Source organism: Odocoileus virginianus, chromosome 15 (assembly GCF_023699985.2).
Source record: "Odocoileus virginianus isolate 20LAN1187 ecotype Illinois chromosome 15, Ovbor_1.2, whole genome shotgun sequence".
Lineage (NCBI taxonomy): Eukaryota > Metazoa > Chordata > Mammalia > Artiodactyla > Cervidae > Odocoileus > Odocoileus virginianus.
Genome location: NC_069688.1, coordinates 58,142,276 through 58,166,966, shown reverse-complemented (window position 1 = coordinate 58,166,966; position 24,691 = coordinate 58,142,276). Strand labels below are relative to the sequence as shown.

The window sequence follows — 24,691 nt, the reverse complement described above, 5'->3', positions numbered from 1 at the left end:
TGAATATTTACTGGAAAGACTGAGGCTGAAGCTGAAGCTCTAGTACTTTGGCCACCTGATGTGAAGAGCTGACTCATTATAGAAGACCCTGATGCTGGGAAAGACTGAAGGCAGGAGGAGAAGGGGACAACAGAGGATGAGATAGTTGGATGGCATCTCTGATTCAATGGACATGAGTTTGAGCAAGCTCCAGGAGGTGGTGAAGGACAGGGAAGCTTGGAGTGCTGCAGTCCATGGGGTCACAAAAAGTCAGAATGACTGAGTGATTAAACAACAATCAGAGGTGTGAGCAGGTGAAAATAAAACCCTTAGAATGGAAGAGAATAATGGCAAATGAAACAGCTGACAAAGGAGTAATCTCCAAAATATACAAGCAGCTTGACAAACAACCCAATCAAAAATTGGGCCAAAGACCTCAACAGACATTTCTCCAAAGAAGAAATACTGATGGCTGATAAATACATGAAAAGATGCTCAACATCACTAGGTATTAGAGAAATACAAATCAAAACTACAGAGTATCACCTCATACTGTTCAGAATGGCCAACATGAAAAAATTTACAAAGAAGAAATGCTGAAGAGGGTATGGAGAAAAGGTAACCCTCTTGCATTATTGCTGGGAATGTAAATTTATACAGTCACTATGGAGAATGGTATGGGGATTCCTTAAAAAAAAACTAGGGATAAAGCTACTATCAGTCAGTCAGTCAGTTGAGTCACTCAGTCATGTCTGACTCTTTGCGACCCCATGAATTGTAGCACTCCAGGCCTCCCTGTCCATCACCAACTCCCGGAGTATACCCAAACTCATGTCCATCAAGTTGGTGATGCCATCCAGTCATCTCATCCTCTGTCGTCCCCTTCTCCTCCTGTCCCCAATCCCTCCCAGCATCAGGGTCTTTTCCAACGAGTCAACTCTGCATGAGGTGGCCAAAGTATTGGAGTTTCAGCTTCAGCATCACTCCTTCCAATGAACACCCAGGACTGATCTCCTTTAGAATGGACTGGTTGGATCTCCTTGCAGTCCAAGGGACTTTCAAGAGTCTTCTCCAACACCACAGTTCAAAAGCATCAATATTTTGGCACTCAGCTTTCTTCACAGTCCAACTCTCACATCCATACATGACCACTGGAAAACCATAGCCTTGACTAGATGACCTTTGTTGGCAAAGTAATGTCTCTGCTTTTTAATATGCTATCTAGGTTGGTCATAGCTTTCCTTCCAAGGAGTAAGCGACTTTTAATTTCATGGCTGCAGTCACCATCTGCAGTGATTTTGGAGCCCCAAAAATAAAGTCTGACACTGTTTCCCCATCTGTTTCCCATGAAGTGATGATCTTAGTTTTCTGAATGTTGGGCTTTAAGCCAACTTTTTCACTCTCCTCTTTCACTCTCATCAGTAGGCTTTTTAGTTCCTCTTCTCTTTCAGCCATAAGGGTGGTGTCATCTGCATATCTGAGGTTATTAATATTTCTCCCCGGCAATCTTGATTCCAGCTTGTGCTTCCTCCAGCCCAGCGTTTCTCATGATGTACTCTGCATAAAAGTTAAATAAGCATGGTGACAATATACAGCCCTGACGTATTCCTTTTCCTATTTGGAACCAGTCTGTTGTTCCATGTCCAGTTCTAACTGTTGCTTCCTGACCTAGATATATGACCCAGCAATCCCACTACTGGGCATATACTCTGAGGGAATCATAATTAAAAAGACATGTACCTCAATGTTCATTGGAACATTGTTTACAGTTGCTAGGACATGGAAGCAATGTGGATGCCCATCAGCAGATGAATAGATAAAGAAGTTGTGGTACCTATATACAATGGAATATTACTCGGCCATAAAAAGGAACAGATTTGAGTCAGTTGTAATGAGGTGGATGAACCTACAGCCTATTATGTAGAGTGAAGTAAGTCAGAAAGAGAAGAATAAATATGGTATATTAATGCATATATATATGAGATCTAGAAAGATGGTACTGATGAACCTGTGTTTAGAACAGCAGTGGACATGCAGACATGGAGAGCAGACTTGTGGACACAGGGAGGGAGAAGGAGGGATGAATTGAAGGACTGATGTTGAAATACATACATTACGGTATGTAGAATATTCAGCCAGTGGGAGTTTGCTGTGTGATTCAGGGACCTCAAACTTGGTGCTCTGTGTCCATCTGGATGGGTGGGATCGGGTGGGAGGTGAGAGAGAGATTCAAGAGGGAGGGAACGTATGCATACCTATGGCCGATTCATGTTGATGCATGGCAGAAACAGACACAATACTAGAAAGCAATTATTCTCCAAGTAAAAAATTCATTAAAATATTGTCTATTTTGTCTGATATGAGTATTGCTACTCCAGATTTCTTTTGATTTCCATTTGCATGTAATTTTTTTTTCCATCGCCTTACTTTCAGTCTGTATGTGTCCCTAAGTCTGAAGTTGGTTTCTTGTAGATAGCATAGATACAGGTCTTATTTTGGTATTGAATCAGCCAGTCTATGTCTTTTGGTTGGAGCATTTAATCCATTTACATTTAAAGTAATTATCAGTATGTATGTCCCTGTTGCCATTTTCCTAATAGTTTTGGATTTGTTTTTGTGGGTGTTGTCTTTATCTTTTGTCTAATGTCTAGATAAATTCCTTAGCATATGTCAGAAGGCTGGTTTCATGTGCTTAGTCTTCTTGGCTTTTGCTTGTCTATAAACCTTTTGAATCTGAATGTGATCCTTGCTGGGTAGAGTAATGTTGCTTGTAAGTTTTTCCCTTTCATCACTTTAAATATATCCTGCCATTATCTTCTAGCCTGCAGTTTCTGCTGAAAAATCAGATGATAAACTTATGAAGACTCCTTTGTATTATTTTCCTTTGCTCCTTTCAATATTTTTAAATTTTAATTTAGTTTTTGTTGGTTTGATTAATGTGTGATTCTGTATTTCTTCTTGAGTTTATCCTGTATGGGACTCTTCACTTCCTGGACTTGGTTGACTATTTTCTTTCCCATGTTAAGGATGTTTTCACTATAATCTCTACAGATATTTTCTCAGACCCTTTCTCTTCTTCTTCTAGGACTCCTATGATTCAAATGTTCGTGTGTTTAATGTTGTCCAGAGCTGTCTGATACTGTCAGACCAATTTTTTTTTTTCTTTATACTTCTCCTTGACAATTGTTCCCACCATTCTATTAATATCTTCCAGGTCACTTATTTTTCTGCTTCAGTTAATCTGCTATAGATTCCTTCTAGTGTATTTTTCATTTCAGTTATTGTGTTGTTCATTAGTATTTGTTCTTTAGTTTTTGCTTTTTTGTTCAGTCACTAAGGTGTGTCCGACTCTCTGTGATTCCATGGACTGCAGCACACCAAACTTCCCTGACCTTCACTGTCTTCCCGAGCTGGCTCAAACTGATGTCCATTGAGTCAGTAATGCCATCCAACCATCTCATCCTCTGCCACCCCCTTCTCCTTCCCTCAGTCTTTCCCAGCATCAGGGTCATTGCCAGTGAATTGGCTCTTCATATCAGGTGGCCAAAGTATTGGAGCTTCAGCATCAACATCAGTTCTTCCAATGAATATTCAGTGTTGATTTCCTTTAAGATTGACTGGTTTGATCTCCTTGCTGTGCAAAGGACTCTGAAGTCTTCTCCAACACCACAGTTCAAAAGCCCTAATTCTTTGGCACTCAGCCTTCTTTTAGGTCCAACTCTCACATTTGTGCATGACTACTGGAAAAGCCATAGCTTTGATTATATGGACCTTTGTTAGGAAGGTGATGTCTCTGCTTTTTAATATGCTGTCTAGGTTGGTCATAGCTTTTCTTCCAAGGAGCAAGCATCTTTTAATTTCATGGCCAAAGTTAATTTCAAGTCTGCAGTGATTTTGGAGCCCAAGAAAATAAAGTCTGTCACTGTTTCCATTTTTCCCCCATTATTTGCCATGAAGTGATGGGACCAGATGCCATGATCTTAGTTGTTTGAATGTTGAGTGTCAAACCAACTTTTTCACTCTCCTCTTTCACTTTCATTAAGAGGCTCTTTAGCTCCTCCTTTACTTTCTGTGATTAGGGTGGTGTCATTCGTTTATCTGAGGTTATCGATATTTCTCCTACCAATCTTGATTCCAGCTTATGATTCATCCAACCTGGCATTTCATATGATATACTCTGGATATAAGTTAAATAAATAGGGTGACAATATGCATCCCTGACATACTCCTTTCCCAATTTTGAACTAGTCTGTTGTTCCATATCTAGTTCTAACTGTTACGTCTTGTCCTGCATACAGGTTTCTCAGGAGGCAGGTAAGTTGGTCTGGTATTCCCATCTCTTTAGGAATATTCCACAGTTTGTTGTGATCCACACAGTCAAAGGCTTTAGTCAAACATTTTAGTCAAATGTTAAACATTTCTTATATTTTCTTAATATGTGCCTCCATTTTATTTTCTGAAGTTTAGGATCATCTTTACTATCATTACTCTGAATTCTTTTTCAGTAGGTTTCCTATTTCCTCTTCATTTATTTGGTCTTGTAGATTTTCTCCTCATTCCTTTGTCTGTACCACATTTTTTTGTAATATAATTTTTTTGATTTGGGATTGTATTCCTGTCTGGTTGGTTGTATTACTTGAGGCATCTGGCATTGGAGTTTGCAGGCAGTTGGGTGAAGTTGAGTCTTGGTGAGGAGATGAGAACCTCCAGAATAGCTGACACTGATTAATATTCCCTTGGGTCTGAGGTTCTCTGTTAGTCCAGTGGTTTGAACTCAGCATTTCTGCCACAGGAACTCAGGCCTCACAGCTGGCCTGGGAACCAAGACCCCACAAGCTTCATGATGGGAAAAAATAGAAAATAAAAGGCAACAAAGAAAAAGGGAGCAGACAAATAACAAAGAAAAAAATAAAATTAAGAGAATTAAAAAATGTATTAGAAAAAGTAGAAACACAAGTGAAACAACAAAGCAGAAGAGAATCAGAAGAGCAAAGGGAAGGAAAAGGTCATGGTGGCAGGGGCAGGCATAGGCTCAGGACCCTTGTGGTCAGAGGGGCCCAAAGGTTCGGGCTGGGAACCCAGCAGGCTTGGGACCCTGGTCCCGTCTATGTGCCACTCACGTCCCACCTCCACTTCCCGCCCTCCTCTCCCACGTTCTGCCTGGTCATGGGATTCCTCCTGTACCTTAGAGGTCTGAGGTCCCCTGCCCATGCTGGCAGTTAGCCTCGCTGTGAGGAGATGTGAACTCAGCATCCTCGTACCCTTCCATCTTGACTCTGCCTCTGTCCTGTAACATAGGATGAACGCATTTGGCCTGGGACTGTTGATGTGCTGGGATATCAGCAGTGTTCAAAGAAGCACCATATTTTGACTTGAGGGTGGAGGCCTTGTCTTGCCCCTGTTGACTGCAGTAAGTAAACCATGGAATGTGGACTTGAATGGGATGAGGTGTGAGCCGTTCTCAGAGGCCAACTTCATCAGGTACAGGCTGTCATGATTATGGCACCGTCTAGAAACTAAGATCCTTTATAGGCAAGTCACTCAGAGTTTTTAAATCCCGAAAGAAACAAATAGCCTTTATTTCTAATTCCGTACAGCATATTTTGACATGCATCATAAAGTGCAATGGTAGTACAGCAATGATCTCCTTGGGTGGCTCCCATGTGTGGCTGCCCAGGACAAAGATATGGTCTGTGGTAGCTTTTTATTTGACCATAAATAATTGACAGTAAATAAGAGCAACTCTCAGCAGAGTTGGGTAGTTTGTAAATTGTCATTATAGCCATAGTTTTTTTACGGTCCTTTTGGATGACCTCTAACCCAATCACCTCCCTCCCTGAATGCCTCCCTCCTTTCCTGCCATCCTCCTTTCCTGTGTTTAGCAAATAGTTCTTGTGCCTGCTAGTAGACTAGCACTCTGCTAGATGCTGACAATACGAAAAGGAATGAAAACATCCGTGGGTCCCTACTCTTAGGTTTACTGGGGAAAGGTAATCAAATATACAAATAGATATAAAATTATAATTGTGAAAAGTGTCATGAAGAAGAATTATATTGGTCATGAGGAACTGTAGTCAGAGAAATCAGGGACGGTAGACCTGCAAAGTGCAACTGAGGTGAGATCTGAAGGGTGGGAGTTATGCAGAAGGACACAGGGGAAAAGCTTTTGCAACACCTTTCCTTATCTCACCTTCTCTGGGCATTCTGGGTCTCGCTAAACCTGGCAGAACAGTGAGGACCTGATGTCGTTTGTACTGTTTGTCCACATCAAGCCTGTCCTTTGTCCTGTCTCATTCACTGGACATGCAGTCTTCCTCCTTCAAGCATAGGCAATGCCTTCTGTGTTCCAAGCCTGGCTTTGCTATCAAAACAAGGCCTCCTTATACTGTGTGCCCTGTCCTGGCACACAGGCACCTAGTGAATTCCTTCTCTCTGCCCTAGTGTGACTCCTCCTTCTGCCTCTGCTTGTATGCCCAAGGCGGCATGAAGCCTCTTGAACCCCCACTGGAACTTCTGCTTCTTCCTCTGGCTGTCCGATCTCCAGAAGAGCACCAACCCTCTTCTCACTTTGCTGACTGAGCACATAATGTCTCTGTGCCTCCCTTGACTCATCTTGTGCAGAGTGCCTTACGAGTGTTGGCTATTCATAGAATTTTAGCCCCTATCCCCACTCAAACATCCAAATGCTTAGCTCTTCCAAACATTTAAAGATTTACATTTTAATGGAATGAGTTTTGTGTTGTAATTCCTCTTTTTCAGGATTTGGAACTCTTATTCTTGCTTCTTTAGTCTTTTCTTTAGAAGCTTTGGACAGTATGATAAAATGCCTTGTTAACGCTTGTGGTAAGACTGCCAGAGATTCTTTCCAACTTTGTTGAATAAGAAATGCCAGTTCCCATAGGATTAGCTTTGAGCTCTAAGTGAGTAGTTTTTAGAGGTCAAAGGAATCCTCTAGAGATTAGATGTCATGCTTGACCTTGAAATGATTTCCAATGAAACTATAATTGTTCTGAGAAATCTGACTTGATATATTAAGTTACTGAAAAATTACATAATAGTTTTGAAATAAGCAAAGTTATTCAAATAAACATTCTTTCAGGAGCAGCTGGACTCAGAAGATGCATTTGGCAGTTGTACTGAACTGAGGTGCCAGATTCCTAAAAAACAGTGGGGGGCATTTATAAGAATTAACATGTAGTAAACAAAGATGGTTCCTAGGGGGTAAGGGAGGGAGAGATGAATGGGGAGATTGGGACTGACATGTGCACATTACTATAGATAAAATAGGTAGTAAATAAAATAAGAACCTATTGTGTGGCGCAGGGAGCTCTACTCAATACGCTGGAATGGCCTATGTGGGAAAGTGTTGAAGCTGAAAAGTATTAGTCCCTGAGTTGTGTCTGACTCTTTGCAACCCCATGGACTGCAGCCTGCCAGACTCCTCTCTCCATGGAATTTTCCAGGCAAGAATACTGGAGTGGGTTGCCATTCCCTTCTCCAGGGCATCTTCTTGACACCAGGACCAAACCCGGGTCTCCTGCATTGCAGGCAGCTTCTTTACTCTCTGAGCCATCTGGGATGGGAAGAGGATTTTACACAAAGTGGATATATGTGTATGTATAACTGGTTCACTGCGGTACACCTGAAATTAGCATAACACTGTGATTCAACTGTCCTCCAATACAAAGTTTTAAAAAGCAAAAAAGAATTAGCAAGCTGAGTCCTAATTATGCTGCCCTCTTCCACATACCTTGGCCATACACATACTAATTAAAAAGTGTAAAAATTTTATTTTTCTTTTATTAATTTGATTCAATTATTTTTATTAAATAGTTTACAGAACCTGACATGTACTATTTAGGTATAGTGAATGGAAATATTTACTGTCCTTTAAGAAATTTAAGGACTGGTGTTTCAAATACCAGCTCAAACATATTTGTACATGTTTCAGGTGAATGATTTAATAGTTTATTCCAAAATGGTGTTATCAAGTCCATGATTTAGTTTAGAAAGACTTCCAGATAAAAGTGGATGTTTGAGTTGGTTTCTTTTTCCCAGTTAGTCTTGGATATCATTTTAGAAATAATAAAATTAATTGAAAGATATAATAAATAGCATAGAATTTCCTAGTGGTATTTAATAGGTACAAGCACAGAGTTGAACATGACTTAGCAACTGAACAACACACACGTAGCATAATTAAATATTAGGAGAAGCTTCCTGGCCCACGTTCTAGGATACATATTTTAGGCACTACCCTGAATTGAAGATAGGATTTAGTGAGAATGAGTAGATGGCTAGAATAAAGCAAGCATGCCACCCATTAGAAAGGAATACATCCAGCTAGGTAGATTGGTGTTGACTGAGCTCAATAGACTCTTGATTTTGGAAAAAAACAAGTGATGTGGAGCCATCATCACAGTTTTATCCACTGGCTTTTTAAAGAAATGATCTAAGGAGGCAGCATTCAACTAATATTTGTTGGACAGCTATCATATGCCAGACACTGTTTTTGAATGCTAGATGGATGACAATATTGTGAAGAGGCCCTATTTTTGCAATATTTCCAACTTTATAGTAAAGGTAAGATATACACATGCTGCTGCCGCTGCTAAGTTGCTTCAGTCGTGTCCGACTCTGTGCGACCCCATAGACAGCAGCCCACCAGGCTCCCCCGTCGCTGGGAGTCTCCAGGGAAGAACACTGGAGTGGGTTGCCGTCTCCTTCTCCAATGCATGAAAGTGAAAAGTGAAAGTGAAGTCGCTCAGTCGTGTCCAACTCTTTGCGACCCCATGGACTGAAGCCTACCAGGCTCCTCCGTCCATGGGATTTTCCAGGCAAGAGTACTGGAGTGGGTTGCCATTGCCTTCTCCATATATGCATGAGTTGCTATAATACAAAGCAGAAGATAATAATTGGTCATAGGAATTACACAGTGCTATGCAACCTGACTTCCCTGGTGGCTCAGACGGTAAAGCAATGCGGGAGACCCGGGTTCGATCCCTGGGTGGGGAAGATCTCTGGAGAAGGAAATGGCAACCCACTCCTGTATTCTTGCCTGGAAAATCCCATGGATGGAGGAGCCTGGTAGGCTACAGTCCATGGGGTCACAAAGAGTCAGACATGACTGAGCAACTTCACACACACACGCAACCTCAAAAGGAAGGTAGCTTGCTGTTGAAAGTGATACATGAAGGAGAAGCAAGAGGGAGTATTAAACGCAGATATCCATTATACTAATTGGAGAACCAAGGTATAGTAATAGTTTAATGGAAATTCTGAACACATTCAGTTCAGTTCAGTCACTTAGTCATGTCTGACTCTTTGCGAACCCATAAACCACAGCATCCCAGGTCTCCCTGACCGTCACCAACTCCCGGAGTCCACCCAAACCCATGTCCATTGAGTTGATGATGCCATCCAACCATCTCATCCTCTGTCGTCCCCTTCTCCTCCTGCCCTCAATCTTTCCCAGCATCAGGGCCTTTACCTGATAATAATATATAATATATATATATATATATATATATTATATATAATATAATAATATATAATGATAATCTGAACACATTATCATTGTGGAAACAATAAAGTTTCCAGCAAAATTAACTGTCATTATTCTGTGGTCAACAGAATAACAGATATTTTTCTCTTTCCTGAAAATGTCATTCAAAATTGGCTGTGAATTTAGAAATCTTTGGGAAAATGAGTTAGAAATCATTAAGAAAACAAACAGGCTCAAAATTTGAAAACTGAGTCGAAGTGTCAACATAGAAGCATTCCTAGATGTATGTCTAACATCTTGTTCCATGGTCTTCTCCTAAGTCTAAAAGATTACAGTTAGCATTCTGTAATATCCATTATTTGCCAGGTACTTCATTGTATTGTCTCTAATCCTTAAGACAGCCCTGAGAAGTAGATGCTTGTATCTCCATTTAAAAAAATAGAAAGGGCGACTTAGGAGTTTGAGTGACTTTCTTGTGATCCCAGAGCTAGTACATGCGTAGCAGATGGTCTCCAAAGCCTGTGCTTTGCCTACTGCAAAATACTGACTAGATGGTGTAACATGTAGAAAAAGAATAAAATGAGAGATCCATATAGTGCATACAGTTCCATTGTGTGTGTGTGTATAATGAGTGTATGTATGTATTATGTGCATATATATGATCATTCTGAACAGCAATAAATTCTTTTTAAAAATAGTTTAAAATTGCTTTAAATACTGTATATGTTATAGAAATTAAGAGTATAGGCCATTGAGTGAAGTAAAACTGCCTAGCGAAATAAAAAGCTACTTATTACCATGTTCATGAAGAAGATATACTAATAGTTGCTCACTTGTATTTTATCTGCTGCACTAGGGGACTTATAAAAGTTTTTTTCTTTTTTTAATATTTACTTGGTTGCGTTTCCTTGGAGCTTCAGAGTAAGTGATCTGAGAAGGACTTGACCAGCTATTGCTGGCTTTGAAGACAAGAGGGGTATCAGATAGATATCAAGGAGTGTGGGCAGCCTCTGGAAGCTGGAAAAGGCAAGAAAACAGATTCCCTCCTAGAGTCTCCAAAATACACACACCCCTACAACACATTGATTTTAGGTCAATGAGACCCTTCTGATAGCTGATTTGCAGAGTCGTAAGATAATATATTTGTATGGTTTTAAGACACTAAATTTGTGGTAATTTGTCATAGCTGCAATTGGAAACTAATATAGTCACTGACTCTGGATTAAGTCTTTCAGTGGCATGGCTACATGAATATATTTTAACTTAAGCTTCACAAAAGAATAAGGCCTCCAGGATGGATGCATTATTTTTTTTGCTTATAGGATAATTGTAATTCTCAGAGGAAAGCATGAATTTCTGAAATAATATCTTTTCCATGAATTCTAAGGACAGGGAATTTCATTGTAAATATACCTATGTCTACTTTATATTAATTTAAATAATTAACATACATCCATACCAAACACCAGGTGGTATTTAAATATAAACCACAAACTGCCTTAATTTTCTTTTTAGTTATTTTTCTTGTCTTATGTAAACTCAATAATTTGTCAAACTCCCATGATTCTTTTTCTTTTACCCTTTAATATTAAAATTCTGAAGTATGGAAGTTGTATTGCAACCTGAACGATAAGCTGTGTTTAGGAGTAAAAGAAGAGATTCCAAAGCTTGAAAGATACAACTAGATTTCAAATCAGTGAAGAATCCCATCTTTAGGGAATAATCCTGTGTCAAGGATCTATTGGATTAGAGGATCTTTCTAACTCCTCTTATGTATGGTCCTTCCTGTGTCTGACCAATCTGATGTTAGTAGGTACGTGTAGAGCAGATCTCCCTTACCCTACCTATCATGTTAATAGTTTCTGGTATGAACTTTGTGATCACAGTGATGTTAACAGCTACCTTCCTACTCCACCCCCACCCATGTCTTACTGGCCTAAGTGAAAAAGTTCATTTGGGGTTAGTATGACAGAAGGACCTCAGATCTTTGGCTAATTTCTGATTTCAGGAAATCAGCCCCTTTGCTGAGTTTTAAATGATTCTCCGTCTATGAGTCACAGTGTTAGGATACTCTTGAGTTGCTCAAGTGAGTTATGAATGGATCGTTAATTGTGTTTTTAAATACCCTTGAAATGGTTTGTAATAAAATTTTAATGAAATTAAGTACTTTAATGGAGAACTTGTGCTTAAATAAAGTGAACATGAAACTCAAGTGAACTTTATTTATAAAGGTAATTTTAGGTATATGTGAAATAATTAAGGTTATGGTGATTATTTTTTAGGTTATATGGATCTCAGAAAAGTGGCTTAATTATTTCTTTTGTTCTCATTTGAAGGTGGATAATGTATGAGTTTATTAATAATCTCTATATGTTTGCAGTTGACAGCACTAAATCTGGGAAACAACCTTTTAGAAGAAGTTCCAGAAGAAATGAAATATCTTACATCCCTGAAGAAGCTTCATTTGTTTAGAAATAAGATACATAGATTTGCATCTGGAGTATGTGGTAAGTTAGTCAAATAAGAACATATTTATAGTGCCAAAGTTAATTTCCTTATATTGAACAATTTGGAACTAAAGTGAAAAAGGAATTTTAGTCTTTTTTGGTTTGAGATATTTACACTTGAAATTAGGGAATTTGGGGAACAGCTTTTTAAAACTACTGTGTTATATATTTCTTTACATGTAAATCTAAGGAAATAAGTAAGTGTTAAATTAATGTTAGCAAATTTTCCCCTTTTCAGAATCAGGGTACACATAGACTGTCAAGTCCGAGCACCCTTTTTTCTGGACCAGTGAGAAAACTAGTTGAAAATCAGATCAAGAAACATCTCCACAGTTCTTCTTGTTCTTTATACTTTTTACGCCATCTTAACTACTAAGTCACTATCTTTGTTTAAGATGTGAAGCTGCATTTGAATCAGTTCTAATGAGGTAGATGAAACTGGAGCCTATTATACAGAGTGAAGTAAGTCAGAAAGAAAAGCACCACTACAGTATATTAATGCACATATATGGAATTTAGAAAGATGGTAACAATGACCCTATATGTGAGACAGCAAAAGGGACACAGATGTAAAGAACAGACTTTTGGACTCTGTGGGAGAAGGTGAGGGTGGGATGGATGATTTGAGAGAATAGCACTGAAACATGTATACTACCATATATGAAATAGATCTCCAGTCCAGGTTGGATGCATGAGACAGGGTGCTCAGGGCTGGTGCACTGGGACGACCCTGAGGGATGGGATGGGGAGGGAGGTGGGAGAGAGGGTCAGGATGGGGGACACATGTACACCCATGGCTGATTCATGTCAATGTATGGCAAAAACCACTTCAATATTGTAAAGTAATTAGATTCTAATTAAAATAAATACATAAATTTAAAAAAAAAGATGTGAAGCTTAACTCAACTTGGGGAGAATTTTAAAGAAAAGATATGAGGTTAAATAAATCACATTTCTTCTTTGTGTTTCCCTTAAGCTAATAATTTCTCCATTTAATATGACATTTTTCCTATTTAATATAGGTAGAATATGCTTAAGGATAGAACACATGACAAAGAGATCCAGATAATCTTTATAGCTTCATTGTCTCATCTAAGGCACTTCACCACTTTATGTGTCCCCAGTGGTAAAATCAGAGCTGTAGAATTCATGACGCCCTGTGAACTTCTGAGGCATGGGCACTCTATACTGTCATCATTGTCACCGAGCGGTGTCTATTAAAGGTGCAGTGTCAGGGGTCTCAGGTGTGGGCATATAACAAAAGCACAAGTAGGTTCTAGCATTACCTCTAAAGTGTTTTAAAAATGTTAGATCATGTGTCTTGGAGAAATATTTTTTCACAAAATAATAGCTGTAATAAACTTATTAATGGCATGTACATTATATATACAAGCTTATAGACACAGGGTTCAATTATAATTTACTTACAAAGAAAACAGTTTATAAATTAGAAAATATTAAGGGCATGCAAAAAAGTTCATAATAATATTTATGAACTACACTGAGGGGCAAACAGGTAAAATCTGATGTGTATAAATGATATCAGGCAACCTGGTTCGTGCTATTTTAGGCTTCTGCAAAGAAATTTTTTCTCATGTTGCTCTTAAATTTGAGGCTTAAAAAAATATATGTAATCTGTGTACAGTACCTTACCCCTGAAAGTCTGTAGTTTCTCTGTTTCTTCATCTGGGGCTGTCGAACTTTGAAAATCTCATATGAGTGACACAAACTGTGTTCTGTGCCAGGTCTTATCCAAAGGCAGAAGCAGGTTGGTGTCCAACATGTATTGCGTGGTGCTGTTCTTGCCCCTGTCCCTACCCCATCAGAGTAGACTGGACCAGGGTAAGACATGTGCCAAGCTGAGTCAGTCACATTCTCTTTCTTGGGATTTATGACAGAATCCAAAACAGTTTTTCTGGTCTGAGCTAACCACATGAACTAAGAGAAAAGTTGCAAACTGGTGACCTGTGTGGTGAATCTGGTTTACAAATAGGTTGGTTCTATTTTGTCTGTCTCTCTAAAATTCTGAATTAGGGTCAAAGCCAGCTTAAAACTCAATATTAAAAAAATGAAGATCATGGCATTTGGTCCCGTCATTTCATGGCAAATAGATGGGGAAAAGGTGGAAGAGGTGACAGATTTCCTCTTCTTGGGTTCCAAAATCACTGCGGATGGTGACTGCCGCCTGGAAATTAGAGGACGGTTGCTTCTTGCCAGGAAAGCTATGACAAACCTAGACAGTGTGTTAAAAAGCAAAGACATCATCTTGCCAAGAAAGGTCCATATGTCAATACTATGGTCTTTCCTGTAGTCATGTACAGATGTGAGAGCTGGACCATAAAGAAGGCAGAGCACTGAGTTAGAACTGTGGTGCTGGAGAAGACTCTTGAGAGTCCCTTCCTTGTATAGCAAGGAGATCAAATCCATCAATCTTAAAGGAAATCAACACTGAATACTCATTGGAAGGACTGATGCTGAAGTTGAAGCTCCAATACTTTAGCTACCTGATGCGAAGAGCCAACTAATTGGAAAAGACCCTGATGCTGGGAAAGAGTGAAGGCAGAAGGAGAAGAGGGCAACAGAGGATGAGATGGCCGGAGGGCATCACTGATTCAGTGGACATGAACTTGGGCAAACTCAGAGAGATAGTGAGGGACAGGGAAGCCTGGTGTGCTGCACTCCGTGGGATCGTGAAGAGTCAGACACAACTTGGCAACTGAACAACCAAATTTGCAAATTAAGAGAGTTCATATAAAAGTCTGGATCTCTGGCTCTTTTTTGTTTCTCTGAAAAAGAAAGATTAGACAACGATGGACTCACATTCCCACATGACACCAGTTGTTGGGAGCTGGCCGAAATGCAGGTCCCCTGTGGCAAAAAGCATGTGCTCACTAGTTCCGTGCACCCCTGCCAGGTAAACCCCTGCTAGGCCCACTGTTGTGTTTTGAGTTATCTTCTCGGTTCCTGTAGGCGTTTCAGCCTGAGAACTCTGTCTACTCCATAACCACTCAAACGCAGGAGTTGTGGGATGGCTATATGGATACATGGAAATGTAGAGATAATATGTTTAAAAGTGAAAGAATGAGTGAAGGAATGCGGGAGAGAGAGAATATGAATGTGAAGCTTAGAGAAGCTATAAAGAAAAATGAAACTGTATTCTGCAGAGATTCCCAGAGAATATAATCTCCCAGACTTGGAGAATCTCCTGGAGAGAGACAGACTGTTAGCCTGGAGCTGGTGTGGGGGTCTCCTTGACCATCACAACCCAGTTCAGTGATTCTGAGGACACACCAGAAGCCCAGGAGACCCTCTGTGACTACCAAGAGAAGTCAAAGGACTGTATATATGTGTACTCAATACATACAGTTGGCCCTTGAACAACACAGGTTTGAATTGTGGGTCCACTTATACCAGGGTATTTTTTCAATGGTAAATTCTGCTGTACTGCAGTTTCCCAGGTTGGTTAAATCCTGGGGTACAGAGGAAGAACAGATGGGAGCACCCACTGGAAGTTATATGTGGATTTTTCCACTGGTGGAGGACGGGTGCCTCGAATGCCCGCATGTTGTTCACAGGACTGTGATATATATAACACACACACACACACACACACCCCAAAGCCTTTGACTGTGTGGATCACAATAAACTGTGGAAAATTCTGAAAGAGATGGGAATACCAGACCACCTGACCTGCCTCTTGAGAAACCTGTATACAGGTCAGGAAGCAACAGTTAGAACGGGACATGGAACAACAGACTAGTTCCAAATAGGAAAAGGAGTACGTCAGGGCTGTATATTGTCACCCTGCTTATTTAACTTTTATATGCAGAGTACATCATGAGAAACACTGGGCTGGAGGAAGCACAAGCTGGAATCAAGATTGCCGGGAGAAATATCAATAACCTCACATATGCAGATGACACCACCCTTATGGCAGAGAGTGAAGAGGAACTGAAAAGCCTCTTGATGAAAGTGAAAGAGAAGAGTGCAAAAGTTGGCTTGAAGCTTAACATTCAGAAAACTAAGATCATGGCATCTGGTCCCATCACCTCATGGGAAATAGATGGGGAAACAGTAGAAACAGTGTCAGACTTTAATTTTTGGGCTCGAAAATCACTGCAGATGGTGACTGCAGCCATGAAATTAAAAGACGCTTACTCCTTGGAAGGGAAGTTATGACCAACCTAGACAGCATATTAAAAAGCAGAGACATCACTTTGCCAACAAAGGTCCATCTGGTCAAGGCTATGGTTTATCCAGTGGTCATGTATGGATGTGAGAGCTGGACTGTGAAGAAAGCTGAGCACCGAAGAATTGATGCTTTTGAACCGTGGTGTTGAAGAAGACTCTTGAGAGTCCCTTGGACTGCAAGGAGATCCAACCAGTCCATCCTAAAGGAGATCAGTCCTGGGTGTTCATTGGAAGGAGTGATGCTGAAGCTGAAACTCCAATACTTTGGCCACCTCATGCGAAGAGTTGACTCATTGGAAAAGACCCTGATGCTGGGAGGGATTGGGGGCAAGAGAAGAAGGGGACGACAGAGCATGAGATGGCTGAATGGCATCACCGACTCGATGGGCATGAGTTTGAGTAAACTCCGGGAGTTGGTGATGGACAGGGAGGCCTGGAGTGCTGCGATTCATAGGGTCGCAAAGAGTTGGACACGACTGAGTGACTGAACTGAACTGAACTGATACATACATGTGTACACACACGTGTAAAATTACGTATTATGTGTGTTTATACACATGTATTCTTATTAACGTGACTCTCGCTGCACCGCAGGGCTTAGCATGTTGGAAACAGGATAGGGCGGAGAAGGCCCAGGCAGCAACGGATTGTCTCCTGGGGAGGTCTGAGGCCAAGTCCAACCAGGGAGACTGCTGGGGAGACGAAGATGTACCTAGAAATGGGGTACACTCAGTCTGGAATCACCGACTTCAAGTTCAAGGCGCTGGTAGTGGGGCCTGGGAGATCGACCTCCCCCAGGGGCTGGGAGGCATCGGCGCGACGGCGTCCACGGCGTCCACGGTGTCCACGAGTAGCGCGGGCAAGCCCGGCTCCCTGCACGCAGGAGGGGCGCCAGAGGCAGCCATCACAGTACTCGGCGCGGAGAGTGGGGAGAGCCCCCGAGCACTCGACTTCGTTTGGCGCTCCGCGCAGATGCTGGTGACCGAAGAGGACCTGTTTTCCACGAAAGACCGCACAGCATTTCCCGGGTCCTTCCAGTCTCCCGGGAAGATCAGAAACTGTTTCACAGGCTAGTGCACATCTGCTCCTTCCGCTCCAGGGAGACCCTGGCTCTGGACTTGAACGTCGTGGAGCACGCTCTGCGTCTGCTTCGCTTTCTTCCCTACGGAGTTCTGCCTGCCTACTCCCCAAGAGACTGCAGGCCCCTGGCGGGAGGTCTGCAGACCCCTGCCGGGGCAGGAGGTGCCTGCGGGCCACGGGGCCTTTGATAGGTTTTCTGTTGGGTGAATGAGTTTTGCGGGTCTAGAAGACCCTTTGGGCTTCATTCATGGCGCTTTGCAAACGTTTATGGGGCTCCTCTTGCAGGTCTCAAAAGTAGAACTAAAGCAGCCCTGGGTGCCGGTGCCTTTGGGTTTCTGCTGCGTTTGTTGAGTTTGGCAGTACTGCTGTGTCCTCAGGGGCCACAATTTAGCTCTGTAACTTTGTGGTCAATTGTAGCTTTTTGCTTAAACTAATTTAAGAGGGTATCAGTTACCAGCACCCAAAGAACCTTGGCCAAGGCAAGAAAACAAGGAGAACAAAGGTATATGGAAAAGTGACTAAAAATTATTTTCTAACAGATAGCTAAAGTGACCGAAATTATTTTCTAACAGATGGTTTACAAAGTTTGATCCAGCTTAATCTGAACAACAATCAGCTTACATGGATTCCTCGAGAAATTGGCAGGTAATTTTGTTATAATGATAGATGGTTGCTTTTCCCCCTCCCCCGTCAGCTGGTGTCCTCCCAGCTGGTCTTAGAACATGATATGCCCAGACTCAAGTCCTTCTGAGATTTATACATGGCAAAGAGCAATTGAAAGACTGAGGCAAGCCACTAATTTTAAGCAGATGATTCTTTAAACACTTCAGAAAAATGAGAAACAGCATGATTTGGTCGTCTAAGTATAAAAGTGAGGGTTTGAAACAGTTCTAAAGTTGATTGTTACTGATTTCCTAACTGTGGGGGTTCTTGGAGCTTGCTCTGCTATAGAACTGGGGACTTTAAACTACAGTAAAACATTTTCAGCCTGATGGAATAGGTAATGTGCGAATAAAGACTTTTAAATCAGTATGTCATTTTCATGGGGAAAAAAAACCACATTTTATATCACTCACATTTGCATGGATGAGCTGCTGTTATGGTGGCTCTCTGGAGCCAGCTGAGGGCCTTGTCCTTCTGTTGGCAGAATACCCCCTTGGGCTTTTCTTCTGACTGTTGGAGAGAGAAACCTAATCAGGGTTACTTTGGAGACTCCTATTCCCTGTTGAACAGAAACAGATGTATTACAACATAAGAACATCCAGATTTTTGAAGGAAGGATCCAATACTATGAATAGTTCTCAACAAAAGGCTTTCTGCCTTACCTAAAGTTTATTCCAATTTACTTGTCTATACGTCTACCCAATGTATTTTTCCAAGATAGATGTTTACAGAAAAAGTAATGTTTTAAATAAAAGCACCTAGAAAAATATTTGAAGCTATCTCATTTCTGAAGAAAAGGAATGTTTATAGTAATAAAATGCCAATAGTTGTCTTCTTGCTTTTTCATTCATTCAGTTTATCAGTTGATTTATATGTTGGTGATGTAATGAAAAAAGACACTTTGGAAGATCTGGTGAATTAGGTTCAGGTCGTAACTTTGTGCAACTAGCCTTATGACGTTGGCCAAGTATTTTAACTGTCTTGGATCTTGGTTTTCTCATCTCTAAAGGAAGAGTTTTGAGAAGATGAACTTCAAAATTCTTGCAGCTATAACATATTATGAGTTCACAATTCAGTAAGCTTAGCTCTGTTTGGAGAACAGAGTACAGTATTGTCTTTCATTAAATGTATTCTTAACTATTTTGTGTGTTTTTTGATGTAAATGGAATTTTGAAAATTTTATCTTCCAGTTGTTTGTGGCTACAATATACACATAAAATAAATTTAAAATAGAGACTTTGTAGTCTGTGACCCTGCTTTTAGTTCTAGTAGGTTTCGATTTTTTTTTTGGCACTACTTCTCTTTAATATTTTAATGTTTAAAGTTTTGCCCATCTTTTTAATTTTGAAATACTCTTCTCCCATACCTTTAGAAATTACTTCTTAACCTGGTTTATATATTCTTCTGCTTTTGCCTTCTCTGAGTGCCTTTTGGGAGGGGATCAGATGTTCATATTTCTCAAGAATCTTTCCGTTGGCTTCCTCTCTGTCTCTCTCTGCCCTTTTGTTGTTGTTCTTTCTGTCGGCCTTATCTATTCATATGACTTCCACAATCGAGATCATAGAGTCTTTCCATAAATCTCTTTCACTCGCACTATTATCCTAAGCTCCAGGCCCCATTATAACTGCCGAGAAATGGCACCTCATTCTGTTATTACTTTAATACCTTTAGAGCATTATAAATCCTCATTCTTAGCTTTGCAAGAAGACATGTCTACATTTGAATCTTGACACTATTTTCTGATGGTTAAGTTAAACAAGTTATTCACTGCCTCTGATCCTTTATTTTCCTTATTTCTGGATTAAATGTGATAATTCCAACCTTAGGGTTGTGCTGTTGATTAAATTTAATGCACAAGTACATAGCTGGTGCTCAGTAATGCTTATTTTACCTTCCCTGGTGGCTCAGAGAGTAAAGTATCTGCCTGCAATGCGGGAAATCCAGGTTCGATCCCTGGGTCGGGAAGATACTCTGGAGGAGGAAATGGCAACCCACTCCAGTACCCTTGCCTGGAAAATCCCATGGACAGAGAAGCCTGGTGCAGGCTACAGTCCACAGGGTTGCAAAGAGTCAGACATGACTGAGTGACTTCACTTTTCACTTTCAATGCTTATTTCTTCTGGCTTCTTTATTCAAAATACACTTAATGTTTTCTGAAGGAGAATATTACTCAAGGCATGTTTACTATGCCTCCCTGTTGCCCTACTTGTTTCAGGCCAAGTTCACAGTGTTGGTTATCCAAAGTGCTTGTGAACCTCAGGTACTATATCTGCAATTACAGGCTCAAACGTTAATCCTTTTCTCACTGTTTGTTGGTATTTGCTCTCCTTATTTTGTGTCTCTAAGACCTCCTTCTAGACAGTGATATATATATAAGGGTAGAATTGTGGTCAACCTGTCTTTGCATATTACACAGCATCTAAGTGGTACAGAATATATGATCTATATCTAAATCTATCCCTATCTATATCTATATCCATATGTGTATATATGGCATTTGATCTCTGGCTTCCTCTTCAATATAACTATTAATAAAGTATATGTACAAAGACTGAAGACAGAATTTTCTTTCTTTTAAATCTAGGTTTTGATTACATAAAATACTTTAAGCATGAACCATCTGATCATAAATATCTTTAAAAGTTAAATTACAGCAAAGATTTTTTTTTATCCTCAAATGATTCATTGTAGTTGTGAATACTTGACTGGAGAAAAGCTCAGATGAGCTACAAAAAATATGAATTGATACGTGGCTCTGATAAATGGTATGTGTACATAAATGTACAATGGACTTCCTTATTCTTGTGAATTTCATTCATATATTTTGTTTATTTTTTAGATTAAAAAATCTTAGATGTTTAAGTGTAAATCATAACCAGCTAGCCAGCATTCCTAGAGAACTTTGTTTCCTTGAGAATCTTTCTGAACTTCAACTTAACTACAATCAGCTTGTGTGCATACCCAAAGAAATTAAGTTCTTGAAGAAGCTCCAGCAGCTTCTTCTGGCCAGGAACAACATTAAATCTTTGCCAGAGGTAAGCAAAAGAAGGAATCAGATTTTCTTTTGTTGGTGAAAAACTCATTACACCGTGATAGAGAGCAGTTATAGACTGGATTAGGGCATCTGAGTACAAGCCATCATCTGCTTTCTCTCTGATTACGTATGATAAGTTCCCAAATCACTGTGACAAAAGAAGGTTATAACTTGGATTTCTTTTTTACAAGGCTAGGTATGCTAGACTTTGTAAATAGAAATACAAAATGCTTTAGTTTGAATTTCAGACTACCAAAGAAGAATTCTTTTAATTCTTTTAGTCCCAAATATTGCATGGGACATACTTATACATTTAAAAAATGTTATCTTTTTTGTCTGAAATTTAAATTTAAGTGAGTCTCCTGTATTTTTGTCTGGCAACTTTGTATATAGCACAAAGTATAAGTACTTTTTGATTTTGGAATATATGCTAGATACCTTCCATTTTTCCTTTATATCCACCGCCCATCCTTTTCCGACCTGCGTTCTTCTCCATGTCTGGGAGACTGGCGTGTATGAGCATTAGTGACCTCCTCTGTCTTCTGATTCCCTCTAGGACATGTGAATGAGAGGCGGTATCAGGAGGTGAAAGGGCGGGAGAAGATGAGTGCGTGCATGCGCACTTGCTCAGTCATGTCTGACTCCTTGTGACCCCGTGGACTGGAGTCTGCCAGGCTCCTCCGTCCATGGGATTTGCCAGGCAAGGGTACTGGAGTGGGTTGCCATTTCCTCCACAAGGGGATCTTCCTAACCCAGGGGCCAAACCCACATCTCCTGTGTAGGCAGGCGGCTTCTTTGCCACTGAACCCCCTGGGAAGCCCTGGAGACTGAGCACCAGATGGTTTTCCCCTGGTGCTGTCTCTAGAAGGTTGCTGTGAGCTACCTGCATGCCTCTCTGGAGGGTCATAGCTAATGTCCTGTGATCATCAGAACATTACCATGTGAACATTCTTACATTCCCTTGGCTCTTTTGAACTGTGGTGTTAAAGAACTCCCTGCTGTTGCTAGCTTTTGGGAACTTTGTAAGTTTAGGGAACAACATTTCTTGGCTTAGGGAACTTTGTTGGTTTTCCTAAACCCTGTCAAACTTTTTATAAACAGTGACTTTATTAAACTCTCCTCAGTTTTTCCAGTTTGAGAGTACTGTTTCTTATTAGGAACCTGTCAACAGGTTTACCTTCCTTATTTATGCAAATTAGAATTAAGTTGATAGGAGGAAAGGCATGGCATGCAGTAATCTGAGGAATAAAAATAGATTAATTCCTACTATTTCACTTTTCTCTAAAGAAGATGTTTCCTTTAAAAATTCTGTGCACACTGTAATATGTGTAAAAATATACCAAGGTATAGGCTGTAAATAAGTATATGTTGAAAATTTTATTCTTATATTCCTTAAAATCCTACTTAGTATAAACAAGTAAAATATCTTGAATTTATAGAATAAACCTGTTAAAAGCATGCCTCTCTTATTTGAAGGAAAGCAACAGCAGCAGCAGCAGGATCATCATGAAGCATTATGTTGTGTTTATAGCAACTTTATCATATATCTCTTATTATACTCATTTTAGAATAAAGATCAGGGTGGTTATGTGACTCAAGCATAGTTTGCAAAGGTCAAGGAAGGATCTTAGATCCATGCCTGTCTAACATAAAAGTCCATATTTCAAATCAATAGTCTTACTACAAATTTATAAACCCTGAGGCTTTTAAACTTTAAAAAAACTTGAATGCTAGTAAATCCTATCCTGAATTATCATGCAAAGAATGCCTGTAATCATTTATATCCTTGTACTTTTAATATGATTTAGTCTATCATTGTTCTTTTTGGTCTGCATTATAAATGATAAGGCATTGCAGAAACTAGTCATTTGTTTTGATAATTAACATATTGTGAATCATTTTCTGGTCTGTTGTAAATCATGTGTATATCTGCACGCATGCGTCTGAATGTATATGCCCATCCAGTCCCATTGGGCATGTGGCTAGACTAACGGGTTTCCTTTATGAGGAAAGGGTTGTGTCAGCTCAGTGCTACACAAGAGGTAGTTGTGAAACAAGTGCCAGTGGAATTACGTCTGTTTTCTGTCTCCCAAAGAGTCTTTCTATTTTAATGGTAGAAATGTCTACTAATAGATACTCAGTATCTATTAAACCCTTTAGTGAACACTTTCTGATTAGTAATTTGTTTAATGCATTCAGTGTCCATATTGAAGGTCAGTTCAGTTCAGTTCAGTCGCTCAGTCATGTCCGACTCCTTGCAACCCCATGGACTGCAGCGCGCCAGGCCTCCCTGTCCATCACCAGCTCTCGGAGTTTACTCAAACTCATGTCCATTGAGTCGGTGATGCCATCCAACCGTCTCATCCTCTGTCGTCCCCTTCTCCTCCTGCCTTCAATCTTTCCCAGCATCAGGGACTTTTCAAATGAGTTAGTTCTTCGCATCAGGTGGCCAAAGCATTGGAGTTTCAGCTTCATCATCAGTCCTTCCAATGAACACTCAGGACTGATTTTCCTTAGGATTGACTGGTTGGATCTCCTTGCTGGTATATTGAAGGTAGGGGTTTCCATTAACATTTTCACTTTACAAATGGAGAAGCTAAAGTACAAAGATTAAGAAATTTGCCCACAGATACATAGTAAGTATCCGAGGTGAATTTGAACCTACAGATATTTACTACAAATAGTTTAGCTCTTGGCCACCCTGTTATGTCGCCCTGGAGTGGTCAGAGGAGATGGAGAATTCAGAGAATCTGGTGCTTCATTCGTCGTGATTTCCTTGGGGAGAGTACTGATCAGGTAATTAGGAAAGGTGATCAACATCATCAAGTTTAAACTTACAAGAGATATTTATGATGCTACATATTAGATTTGTAAAAGCTCTCTTTCTCTCTTTTGTTTCCTGACACAGGGACTTTGTGATCTTTTCAACCTGAGAATTCTAGATGTAGCTGGAAATGTTATTCAGATGTTTCCAACAGGAGTAAGTAGAGTCAAGTTGTATTATAATTGAAAAATAATTTTGTTTATTGGGAATAGAAAAAATAGCGTCAGTCACTCAGTCATGTCCGACCCTTTGCAACCCTATGGATAGCCTGCCAGGCTCCTCTGTCTCTCTTCTTCAGGGCATCTTCCCAACCCAGGAACTGAACCTGGTTCTCCCACATTGCGGGCAGATTCTTTACCGTCTGAGCCAGAGAGAATCACGTGTGAAAAAATAGGCAGGCAGTAAAACCTATGGTAACTGGAACCTTGAATTAATACAAATGACTGAAAGATTTGCTTTGTTCTAGAACTGCAGAACTTGTTCTCTCTTATTCCTACCTTTGTGTTCTGTGCTTGCTGAGCTTGTTTGAACTGAGTGAACTCTGGTTGTTATCATAAATATTTTAATATATTATCTATGATTTACTGTTTTTTAAGAAATCATATACTGTTTTTGGTCACTTCAGACTTTTTCAAAGTATTACTTTCCAGAGCATAGATTTTTATCCCTTGCAGTTGAGAGTCCCTTGGACTGCAAGGAGATCAAACCAGTCCATCCTAATGGGAGTCAGTCTGAATATTCATTGGAAGGACTGAGGCTGAAGCTGAAGCTCCAATACTTTGGCCACTTGATGCAAAGAACTGATTCATTAGAAAAGACCCTGATGCTGAGAGATGGTGATGGGGAAGCCTGGTGTGCTGCAGTCCATGGGGTCACAAAGAGTCAGATGTGACTGAGTAACTGAACTG

At 40.2% G+C, this 24,691-nt stretch overlaps 1 protein-coding gene across 1 annotated transcript in view; it reads left to right on the top strand.

Annotated features, from left to right (window-relative positions):
• Positions 1-24,691, top strand: part of LRRC69 (leucine rich repeat containing 69) — an 82,641-nt gene that overhangs the window by 23,900 nt on the left and 34,050 nt on the right. The window contains exons 2-5 of the mRNA XM_020870011.2: positions 11,865-11,991; positions 17,835-17,907; positions 20,765-20,960; positions 23,868-23,939. Coding sequence (XP_020725670.2) covers positions 11,865-11,991; positions 17,835-17,907; positions 20,765-20,960; positions 23,868-23,939 — 468 coding nt within the window. The remainder of the gene's footprint in view (positions 1-11,864; positions 11,992-17,834; positions 17,908-20,764; positions 20,961-23,867; positions 23,940-24,691) is intronic.